This window comes from Oryza glaberrima, chromosome 10 (genome assembly GCF_000147395.1).
Source record: "Oryza glaberrima chromosome 10, OglaRS2, whole genome shotgun sequence".
Taxonomy (NCBI): Eukaryota; Viridiplantae; Streptophyta; class Magnoliopsida; order Poales; family Poaceae; genus Oryza; species Oryza glaberrima.
Window position 1 is genome coordinate 22,268,126 of NC_068335.1, and position 11,032 is coordinate 22,279,157.

The 11,032-nt window shown below is 45.4% G+C and overlaps 2 protein-coding genes across 4 annotated transcripts; both read right to left on the reverse strand.

Moving 5' to 3' along the window:
- Nucleotides 1-419: 419 nt before the first annotated feature.
- Nucleotides 420-4,283, reverse strand: LOC127786133 (4-coumarate--CoA ligase-like 2). Of its 3 annotated transcripts, none has more exons than XM_052313460.1 (6): nucleotides 3,064-4,283; nucleotides 2,638-2,827; nucleotides 1,829-1,968; nucleotides 1,640-1,707; nucleotides 1,414-1,516; nucleotides 420-911 (listed from the first exon to the last, which is right to left on the reverse strand). In XM_052313460.1, the coding sequence occupies exons 1-6, from the start codon at nucleotides 4,105-4,107 to the stop codon at nucleotides 780-782; spliced, it is 1,677 nt and encodes a 558-aa protein (XP_052169420.1). In that variant the 5' UTR covers nucleotides 4,108-4,283; the 3' UTR covers nucleotides 420-779. The 3 variants fall into 3 exon arrangements, with proteins under 3 accessions (XP_052169420.1, XP_052169419.1, XP_052169421.1); XM_052313459.1 differs by having other exon boundaries at nucleotides 2,638-2,899; XM_052313461.1 differs by having other exon boundaries at nucleotides 764-911; nucleotides 1,400-1,516; nucleotides 2,638-2,899.
- A 1,378-nt stretch (nucleotides 4,284-5,661) lies between these two features.
- On the reverse strand, nucleotides 5,662-11,032 carry LOC127752955 (CSC1-like protein At1g32090). Its single transcript, XM_052278404.1, has 11 exons — nucleotides 10,513-11,032; nucleotides 9,109-9,261; nucleotides 8,799-8,934; nucleotides 8,448-8,549; nucleotides 8,174-8,293; nucleotides 7,969-8,049; nucleotides 7,475-7,815; nucleotides 7,138-7,383; nucleotides 6,686-7,010; nucleotides 6,334-6,567; nucleotides 5,662-6,227 (listed from the first exon to the last, which is right to left on the reverse strand). Exons 1-11 carry the CDS (start codon nucleotides 10,812-10,814, stop codon nucleotides 5,835-5,837), a joined length of 2,433 nt encoding a protein of 810 aa, XP_052134364.1. The 5' UTR covers nucleotides 10,815-11,032; the 3' UTR covers nucleotides 5,662-5,834.

An 11,032-nucleotide genomic window follows, 5' to 3' on the forward strand; every position in this document is an offset into this window, starting at 1 on the left:
AATCAGCAGACTCTTGGAGAGAGATGTGTTTCTTCAGTTTTTTTATCTTTTAACAAAGAAAGAAAGCAAATCCATCATTTATCCGCGTCCGCGGTGGCATAATAATATGCAGCGGAGGACACGCACCCACAGCCTCGCCACGACGCCGCCGCGATGCGACTAGAAACAAAAAAAAAAAAAAAAGCAAACAAACCTCCTATTACAATCTCTTTCTTTTGCCTTGTTTACCGAAAACAAAATAGTTAGAATCCAGGGGCCTGGTAGGATGCCTGCCCTTGGTTAGTTGGTTCGTTAGTTCGCTGGAGTTTGTTGAGCAGATAGATACACAGAGATCGATTTAAACGCATCCTACCATCCATCAGAAAACAAAATACCAGATGATCGATAACAAGGCCCAAGTTAATAGTATTACATATATATGTTTGCAACCATAGTATTATATCATTGACACCTTCATCAATCCCACCAGTATTCCAAGAGCATATGCTCTTAAGCATATTCCTACCCATGAGCGACTACAAGTAACAATACATAAAAATTGACCACTTCTGGTCAGGATCTACTCTTCTACAGGGAAATTAACAGGCATGCTGCTGGACAAGCCAGCCTGGACTGACCTCGTTTGTTTCTTTGTTTTTCTAAATAAAAAAAAAATCTTTGGAACGAAGGCCTGCCCGGACCTTTTGCTTTTTCGTTTTAACAAACGGGAGGAGGCCTGGCCTAACTTGACGGCCAAAATGAATCTTTGATTGAATGCGTAAATGTTGCTTCTTCTCTGATCATAGCCTGGATCTGCCACTGGAAGCATCAACAAGAGAGTCCTTGAGAAGCCTCCTCAGAACCTTGCCAGCAGCTGACTTAGGTATCGCCTCCACGAATATTACCTTCCTCACTCTCTTATACGACGCCACCTGCACCCACCATAACAGTATACAACATCACACTACTTGGTAAGCACTCTACTAGACAGCATCAGCCCAAGGATTATTACTTCAGGAAAAAAAAAGACATATTGTTAATTTGGATGGGCAGGGTCAAAGAACAACCAGCTTCTGGATGGACAATGTCTTCTATGGCTGCGGCCAAACCAACTGACAGACAGGCTCATATCAGTTACACATTCCCATCGGTACACACGGGGGCTCAACTGACAACAACCACATCTCTGTTTTCAAAACAGGTGGGCTGGATGCAGAGGAGCACACTGACCAACACGACTTGAGACTAACTAATATCTGCCATATTTATTTGCACAGGTGGGCATAAAGCTTGTAGTGATCCATTTTTACTGGAATTTGATACTCTAGCTAACAAGAATGCACTCTGTGCACTTGCTGTTATTATTATCTTGTAATGTTCCCAAGCAAGAAAATATGGTGAGTGTTGTGTTGTGTAGGACCTTCTTGTTCTTACCTGCTTGGCCACATACTCCATGACATGCGTACAAGAAAGAGTGCTTCCAGATTTTCTCACCACAAAAGCTACAGGTATCTCTCCAGCTTCTTCATCTTCATCACTAAGTAACGAGAGAATCAATGTCAAAAAAAAAAGTAACGAGAGAATCAAAGAAACACGTTGAAGGACATGATAACAGATAAAACAGCTATAATATCACGCTGTTTAGAAATAAAAATCTTACGATGTCACAGCAACATCAACAATTTCAGGGTGCCGGATCAGAACAGCTTCCAAGTCAGCTGGAGCTATCTGAAGGCAAGAAAAATACACCAATTTGTTACAACCAAAGACTTCCTTGCATGATACCTGAAATTCCTTGAAACAAGAATATTGTATTCCAACTTCCAAGGCCTGCTACAGGAGGCCATACCTGAAATCCTTTGTACTTGATTGTGTCTTTCAAGCGACCCACTATGAACAAGTGCCCATCTGAATCAAAGTAAGCAATATCACCAGTCCTCAACCAGCCATCCTTTCTAGTGAAAGCATCATCATCATCATTCAAGTAACCTGTGACGAAGCAAAATTCTGACAACCCAAATACAAAGAGGTAACAAGTACAGCATACCATGATTCAAACCTAAAGCGGGATATGATGTTACAGACTAAAGTATGGAAGCTAAACTAAATCCCCATTCCCCATGGATCTCAGGAACCTTGCCTAACTGATCTCAGGAACAATACTTAGTGAAGGCAGCTAAATCTATTCCTCGAGAGCAGCATGCATTGGGAATCTTTCTTTTTTGGCTAAGCATGGCAACCCATGGGAGTCCTAATGCAGTACCGTATTTAAAAAGAGTTTAGTGTTTAGCACTGCAACGATTAGTGTTCGGCAGAGCAAGTACACAAGGTTAAAATCAGAATGATTCTGTTATCTGCAGTGGAAAAAAAAATGACCACCCCACGTTTTTATCTAAAAAAGAATGACCATGTTATCTTCAGTCAACAAGAATAACCACATTATCTAAAGGAGCTAAACAAGATGGCAGAGAGTACAGAGGAAACTAGAGTCAGTAGAAAAGCGTAGTTTTCATATAAGATTCCAAGCAGCCAGATCATACCAGCATATGTGAATAATTAGGCTTGTTAATTAACTTTTGAAATAATTATCAAATCTTTTGTATCAGACTGGAAAAATAGTAGAATTTTGAATGAAGTAAATTTTTTTTGACACGGTACCTTTCATTATAGCCGGGCCATGGAGCCATAACTCCCCATAAGAGCCTGGAGGCAGACAAGAACCACTTTCCAGATGAACAATTTTAGCATGCATGTTGGGGGCTAAAAGACCTACTGAGGCATACTTCTTGTGCTTGCATGTATTGAAGCCGCGAGTTCCTACGGCAGTAGATTCAGTCATGCCATACCCCTTTGCAAACATTGCATGAAGATATATTGGAGATTTCAGAGCCCATTCCACATATATACTATTCCCTAACAGCTGAGTAAAATGTAGTACATGCAGTAGATAAAGACAAAATATTCATTAGCAGCCACATTTTTAATTGATACGCTAACTGAGAAACATGGGACAGAAGCAATTAATAATGCATATATATATATAGAGAGAGAGAGAGAGAGAAAGAGGGGAAGGAGTGGAGGGACCTGAATGAAATCAACGTGGGGGAAGGCGTGAAGGAAGTGGTGAATGAGGGTGTGGTTGAGGGGAGCAGCGCCGCTGGAGACCTGCAGCAAGGAATCCAATTCCAAGGGCGGGTTGGCCCTGAGCAGTGCCGACATGATGGGCGGCACGAGCGGCAGGTGCGTCACCTTGTACTTGCGGATGGCCTTGACGGCGTCGTCGACGTTGAACCTCCTCATCACGACAACCGTGCAGCCGAGCGAGAGGAGGCCCACGGCGAAGAGGGAGAGGCCGTAGACGTGGAACATGGGCAACGCCGCCAGGTAGACATTGTCACGAGCAGGCCGCGTGTACTGCGACGCCTCGAACCGCACGAACAGCTCCACCATTGCGATCAGGTTGCGGTGCGTCACCACCACGCCCTTGCTCCGCCCGCTCGTCCCCGACGAGTAGAGGACGGCGGCGGCGTCGTCCTGCCCCACCCCCACCCCCATCTCCACCGGCGTTTCGGGGTCGGTCTCGAGCAGCGCGTGGAAGAAGAAGTCGAACTGATCATCATCATGTTGCTGCTGGAAGGTGTCGGGCACGAGGACGAGCGGGGCGGCGAGAGGCGGAAGCTTAGCGGCGTTGTGGGTGGAGGCGAGCACGAGGGAGGGGGCGGTGTCCCGCAGGCGCGCGGCGATCTCGGCGGGGGCGCTGGAGGGGTTCATGGTGGTGGCGACGGCGCCGGTGGCGAGGACGGCGAGGAAGGCGACGGGGAAGGTGAGAGAGTTGGGGAGGAGGAGCAGGACGAGGGATCCCCTGGCGATGTGGAGGCGGCGGCGGAGGCCGGCGGCGAGGGAGGAGACGAGGCGGCGGAAGTCGGCGCAGGAGAGGGTGGCGGCGGTGGGGGCATCAACGAGGAGGGAATGGTGGTGGAGGGGGAGATGGGAGAAGAGGTGGGGGACGAGGGAGAGAGAGGGGTCGGAGGGGAGGGGTAGGGGAGGGTGGAGGCTGCTGTAGAGGCCCGTGGCGGCGGAGTAGAAGCTCAAGCTGGGGTGGGCGGTGGCGGCGGCGTCGGGCTGCATTGCGGTTTCTTGAGGCGGCGGGTGGAAGGAATCGGAAATTAAGGTCGGCGGCGGCGGCGGCGGCTGCTTTCAGTTCAGACTTCAGAGATCGAGAGAGAGAGATAGGAAAAAAAGAAATCGCAGGGAGGAGAGGAGACAGAGGAGGAGGTTCACGCAAAAAAGGAAGACGAGCGTGAGGCTCCTGCGCTGTGAGCCTGTGACTGACTCTCTGCGCTTTTCAAATTATAAGTTGCGTATTTGGTTTTGGCATCATCTTATCTCCTCCTATGGACTAATATTTCCTGCGGCCCCAGTCCGCCATTTCACAGCCCATTCTAGCCCAATAGAAACAAGGAATAAGTCCACTCGATTTTAATTGATATCCCTAAATCGCAATACCTATACCTTATAAGAACCAACAACTTATAAAACCGGGTTACTTCCGCAGTATAAATGGTTGGTTTCCCTGACGTTGCAAGTTGACCTGTCCACTCGTTCTAATTAGGCATTTACGTGCCAAAAAAAAAAGTGGGAGACCTCCACAACACATGTGGGCGCTTGACCTTGAGGCCACGACGTTTTGACTAGCCCATCGACCCCGCCTGACTTCCTCAACTTGATCGAGCTCCATCCAAACTTTGCTTCTCCGCGCGGTGCCCTTGACTACTCCACGCTCTTCGGTCACCATGATCTAGAGGACGTCGTTTGGGAGGCGTAGCTCAATGTCTGCCGTGGGTGCTGTAAGGACGCCGTCAGCGGCTGAAGAGTTCGAGGCCAAGGTGATTTGCCGCCTTGACCTACAACTCTAGCTACCTCTTTTGTCGGTTCCAAACCGCTTCAGCCTAGCAGGCGGATCACCGAAGCCCTCGCGAACAAGCTCATCAGCCACTGCCCCTCTCACCATTGGCGAACTCCTAGGAAAGAGAAGGGAGAGGTGGAGTGAGTGGGAAAAGAGGATAGGTCAGGAAAGGTTGAGGTCCAATTACATGTGGCCCTCACATGCCTTTTTAATTTTCTTTTTGTGACTAGGATGCCATGACAACCAAAACAACCATCCATACTATTATGGGACTTGATTTTGAATGGTTTGGGTTTGAGATTTCTAATATTAGGTTTTAGGGATGCCGATTAAATTCAACGGAAAAATGAGGGACGGCAAATTGACTTATTCCTAAAAAGAAACAAAGAGAACTTACATGGAGAAATCTCAATTTGAAATATAGATTGGATGTGATTTGTATCTCTCAAGTATAAAATCAGGTACAATAACTCCAACTATTAAAATCGGTGCAAAATGACTCCCAGGTAGTATTGTTGGTGGTATTTGCTGACATGGTGTCCATATGGCAACCCAATCATTTGAGAAAATTAAAAAAATATGAAAGAGCCCAAATATCATCCTCCCCACATTCTCTTTCTTCTTCCTTCTCTACCCCACTCTCTCTCTCCTTAGTCATTTTGGTGGCATCAACAAGGAAACGATATTATACCTAGTTTTACGGGCTGATACGGATCAGGCCTACCTGCCCTATATTCGAGGGAGTCAAATTGGAATTTTTCCAATTTACGTGCATATACACACTCAATCAACTCACATATTCGCATTTACAACAGATCATTAAATAATTATCAGCAGCCAGTCGGTCGTTAATTAGAGGAATAAAAATATCACCCCCAATTGACAAAAGGAAAAAAAAAAGAACAAATAATCTAGTGATTCAGAAGCTAAGAGACTATCTGGGCGATTATCAAGGGTCGACGCCATAATGGTAGACAAAGTGCGGCGGCGAGGGTGAGTCAGCTGTGTCGGAGGGGCCCATGTGGTAGTGGCTCATATGCTCATGCTGATGGTAATGGTGGTGTGTCGTCGTTGTGGTCTGCTCATGGTGATGGTGGTAGTAGTGTGTTGTAGCCTGGCTGCTCTTGCTCTCCTCCTCCTCTTCCTCTTCCTTCTCTACCTGCCGATGATGATGTTGCTGCGCCTTGTCGATTCGCACCTCTACCTTCTCCTCCCGTTGCTGCTGCTGCTGCTGCTGCTCAAACATGTGGAAAATGGGGTGCAGGTAAGCGTTCTGCAGGTACGATTTGAGGTTCAGGTTTGGCTCCGACGTGCGCTCCAGATTGTCCTTCTCCATCGCTTCCTGCCAACACCACAGGTTATTCCCTCGTTAATTAGATGTCATTGTTTCATATACTTGAACAAATTATTCTTGATTTCACAAAGAGAGTAATGAGAGATGCACGCACCTCTAGAGGGTACTTCCGGAAAGCAGGCTCGAAACGGCTCTTGCAGTACTTGTGGAACCATATGGTGAGGAGTGGCAGGAAGATAAGCAGCGGGGTGGAGTAGGCAGCCTTCATGGTGCTCATCAGCCCAAACAGAGTTACATGCGAGATCAGCAAGCTCGCTATTATGCGAGAGTGCACCTGAGGCCAAAACGCAGCAGCACTCTCGTATTCTTGGTTGTACACGTTGATGATCTAAACAAAAAAAAAAACACATTTTAGCGCCTAACTGAATAGCCAAACCAAAACAACCATCACTTTCAAAGCCAAAGCCAAAGCCAAAGCAGCAGGCATGACCGACAGACAGACTCACCTGGTGTCTGTACACGAGGAAAGCGAAGGCAAAGAAGATGATAATGAAAGGGAGGAGAATGGGGGTGACCACAGCATACACAAGCCCAAGAAGAAAATACAGCTGCAGTGATGGGAGGTTCTCTGCAAGCCCAATGCTGCCCGGATCCATTGCCCTCTCCCTGTCCCGCTCCGTTTTCACAATAAACATGTTCTTCAGGTGGTATATCACCAGCGGCTTCACTCGAAGAATCTCGTTCGCGATGCCAGCCCACCCATCAACCATTATGTATGTCATAAAAAATGTAGCTTTCATTGGTATAGCTACTCCAATGGTCCTTGGTATTCTGCAGAAATTGGAAGGAAGGATCATATCAGTATATTTACTCGTATATGCCATGATCGCACTAGTTAATTGAGGACAAGGAAACAGTAGCATATGTGACAAAAGAGAGGTTGCTCGAAGAAATTTACTGTGACGGTGGCTGATGGAAAAATGCATTTAGCTGTTCAAAAGCTGTGCCAGCGATTATGCTTCCAAGAAATACATTCACCAGCATGAAGTAGTAATATTTTGAAGCAGCCCTCCTTTCCAGAGATGATAAAGACACATAACCTTCAACCTTTGACATAATCATCAAAACCGTTGGGAGGATATACAGAAAAATCTTCAAAGCCAAACCCGGAAGGAAACCCTGCAGGAAGGATTTCACCACTGGTCTGCAAGTTATACAGCAAGCCATATGATGAGTGAATAGCAAAAGGGGCGCAATTTACAGAACCTCGACAGATATAATGGGAGCTAACTTACGCGTCTATCACAGGCCTTAGGAAAGGTGCAACTTTTTCAATACCCTCAAGATTGGCAAGTGATTGCACAAAAGCTATAGGTATCATGTAGAAGAACACCAGAGCAAAAACTGCAATGGATATCAGGAACTTGCGGATACTGAGAGAGAAAAATGGAATGGCAAGATTCTGCCAATATACATCCCGCGGTTCAGGAGCCCAATCAGTTAGCCATTGGGTAGGATTCTTTGACTGTTGTGTCTGTGCACATACAGCAGCTCCCCATCTCGAGTCAAATGTCACAAAAGCAACTGGCATAACAGCTTTTGGGTCATTGAGAACTCTTTGACGCTCAGATGCAAGCTAAAAAGATCACAATAACAAACAGCTTGTGTTAAAAGTTAAAACTGAACAAGAGCCTCACTCATGCATACAAACATACATGCAACAGCCTGCAAAGTTATGCTGAGTGCCTGTGAATGGTAAGAAACACGACACTGTGGGTTCTAGCTCTACCTTCTTATCAAGCTCGCTGATTCTAGCACGGTAATAGTCGATTTGATCCACTTCTCTACTGCAGAAACCAAGGCACCCTGTCTGCAGAACCAAAAATATTCACAAGCTTGAAACATTTCTTGGGGGGAACATGAATTCAAAACGAGTTGTCCAAGAACTTGGTATTGATGCAAACGAAAGGACAGGATCAACGTTTATAAAATACCCTTCCAATTGGTCTTTTTCCAGGATGCCTTTCAAACTTCAGCTGGTAGTAATCCAACCAGTTTTGAAGCCTCTCTTTTTTCTTCACAAGTTTAGCATACCTGTTTGCGTTATAAACAGCCTGAACATCCAGATTGAGGTTAGTTTTGCGGTCAGTATATTCATCAATAACCATGGTTTGTAAATTGAATATCGGTCAGAAATCAAGTAGAGCTTTAAACATCATTCCAGTTTAAATCCATGATGAGGCATAAGCAATGGTGAGGATTAGGTACCTGCTGACCAAGATAGTGGTCTGGATGATTCCTACGGAAGAATTCATCCACTGTTTCAGATGTTGAATGGCTTGAAACATGAGGTATGTTTCTAACAATCACCTGCCATGCCAAAATATATTAGTAAGTGATATAGTATAACTATGGATCTCAATATTAAATGGTATCCCATTGAGTTATATCACAATAAAAGGAGTATGCCCCAGTCAGCAAGACAACACTATAGACATTAAATCCAAATATTTGTTCAACTGCTCTTCTATTCCTTTACAAAAAATTTAGTGGAGCTTGGTTGTGATACATAAATTGTAGTAGAACTAAATATAGCATTGCCTAGTTATTTGCACTTACAGTGAACTGATCAGCACAACGCTTCTGAGAAGCCAGGAAGTGCAATCTCATAAATGCCACATTGCTATACTCTTTGTATAGCATAAAGCAAGTCCAAAAAGTGAACACATATGCCATTAATAGATGGATAAAGAACCTGAAGTGAAATGCAGAGGACATGGTCAGACAATTTCAAGCAATGCTACAAATGAAAGCATAAAGCCAGAGCAATGTAGAGTTCAAGTACAGCAGTCATCAACAATTATACGAGCTCTGCCAAAGAATAATTAACACTGCTAAGAGTTCATGATTAAGATACTTGTGGACAAACCTGTTGGATCCAGGGTTGACATTTGATATGGAAAGCTTATCAATATCACTAAAGACAATTTCTTTTCGTAAATTAAGTAACGTGCCACCAGAGACATTAACTGGAATAAGAACCAGCAAGGCGACAGTCATGATGGGCAAAAATATCTTGAGGCTGCCAAAGAAACAAAACAAAAGGGTTAGTGTGCAAAACATAGAAACTGGTTAAATAAAATTTGATCATTTGTCTCATGGCACAAACTCAAAACTTTTGCTCACAGGAAAGTGGGGAAAGGGAAAAAGAAAAGGTCCAAGGCGCTGCCTGAGGAACTATGGCTGAAAAATCCTCAAACTTCTAGCACAAGTTAGTTAGTTAGTTTCCCCCACGTGATGGTGGAGTTATATATACTTTGTTCTGTACAGTACTATAAATAAGAGAATGACAAGAGTACAAGTATCAAAATATGACTAGTACATCCTGTATAGGTAAAACTTTTTGAGTAAATTTCATGCAAGTTCCAAAGTGGCAAGAAAAGCATCTCCAGTTGTAAAAGAGCAGTCCCCACCATCACACGGATTGAGGAATCGTTGGAGACAAACAAAAGTTGGACGGCAATTTTCCAAAGGTAGTGGGCGAGCATGATTCAAGAACATGAGCAACACGCCAAACATTAGAAATATATGTGTATATTTTAATTTAGAACTGCATTATGAATTCATAGGAGTACCAGTCGTGTAGGCTAGGCCCCAAACAAAATATACAGGCTATGGCTCTTCCTCCATGAAACAAGGCCAGGAATTGCGGTGCACATCAAGTTAAGATTATCCTATCCGCCGACACCGTTTTCAACGAAGGAGTATTAACTAGTCCAGTAACTAATTACCGCGGGATCCATCACGGCCACAATGTCGTCATCACCAAACACATACAAGCAATATAGTAATATTCTTGGCAAGCAGCACTCCTCCTCAATTTGTGAGGTCCAATCAATCAATTGTGGATGGAATCGGAAATGAGCGAAAGTATTCAGGAAAGAGCTCCTTAATTAGCGGCAGAGAAAATAAAAAGGACTACAGTAGTGTAGCAAGCAAGGATTTTCTTTACACAAAAAAAAAAAGAAGCAAAGAAGAGTAATTCCTATCGCATACTCCATGCAGCTGGAAACAACCATAATTGAAGTCCATAGTAGTACTGTATGAGCAGGACGACTTTGGTAGGAGACACAGGCAAGCAAGAGCACATACTAGACACAAATCAACAAGAGTTGCACTAGCTAGGAAGGGAGGGATGCCCATGATAATGTGCAGTGCAGGGAAAGCAAATGCAACTACGTATACGGTGGTGCTTAATTAATCTGGAATACCAGTAGTCAAGTAGTGTAGTAAAAAAGAAAAGGAAGGGAGGTGTAGGAGGGAGCAAACCAACCCGAGCGTGTAGATTCGGAGGTAGACGGCGGAGTCGAGGCCGGCGTGGTGGATGAGGTCGGGCTGGGACATGCGGAGGGCGCCGGGGACCCAGGCGAGGAAGCGGAGGTAGGAGCAGAGGTCGAGGTTGACGAAGCCATGAGGGTGAGGGTGGTGGCGTCGCTGGCCAGTGAGGTAGAGCTTGGGGAAGTAGACGCGGTCGTTGATGGGCTGGAGGCGGAGGGCGGCGAAGATGAGGAGGAAGACGAAGGCGCCCAAGATGTTGATGAAGGCGGACACACCCAGGTCCGGCAGCGTCGCCATGCCCTTCCCTTGCCTTCTTCCTAGCTACTCTACTGAGTATGGGTATGGGGAGGCGAGAGCGGCAGCAAGTGTGCTGCCTTGCCTTTCTGGCTGCACAACTCCAGACGTGCAGTGCAGGCCAGCTACAGCCTACTACTACATTCTTTTTTCTTTTTCTTTTTGGCGCTTGGAGTTTTGTAACCCGTGTGTTTTGGCTCTCTCTCTATTTCTCTCTGCTA

Excerpts from the sequence above, each read along its gene's own strand:
- LOC127786133 (XM_052313459.1), bottom strand. The coding sequence starts at position 4,107 with ATGCAGCCCGACGCCGCCGCCACCGCCCACCCCAGCTTGAGCTTCTAC. Across the intron at positions 2,900-3,063 it reads CCCACGTTGATTTCATTCAG|CTGTTAGGGAATAGTATATA; the intron begins GTCCCTCCACTC and ends CATTTTACTCAG. Across the intron at positions 1,517-1,639 it reads GTTGATGTTGCTGTGACATC|TGATGAAGATGAAGAAGCTG; the intron begins GTAAGATTTTTA and ends CTCGTTACTTAG.
- LOC127752955 (XM_052278404.1), bottom strand. The coding sequence starts at position 10,814 with ATGGCGACGCTGCCGGACCTGGGTGTGTCCGCCTTCATCAACATCTTG. Across the intron at positions 8,294-8,447 it reads ACCACTATCTTGGTCAGCAG|GCTGTTTATAACGCAAACAG; the intron begins GTACCTAATCCT and ends CTGGATGTTCAG. Across the intron at positions 6,228-6,333 it reads TCCGGAAGTACCCTCTAGAG|GAAGCGATGGAGAAGGACAA; the intron begins GTGCGTGCATCT and ends TGGTGTTGGCAG.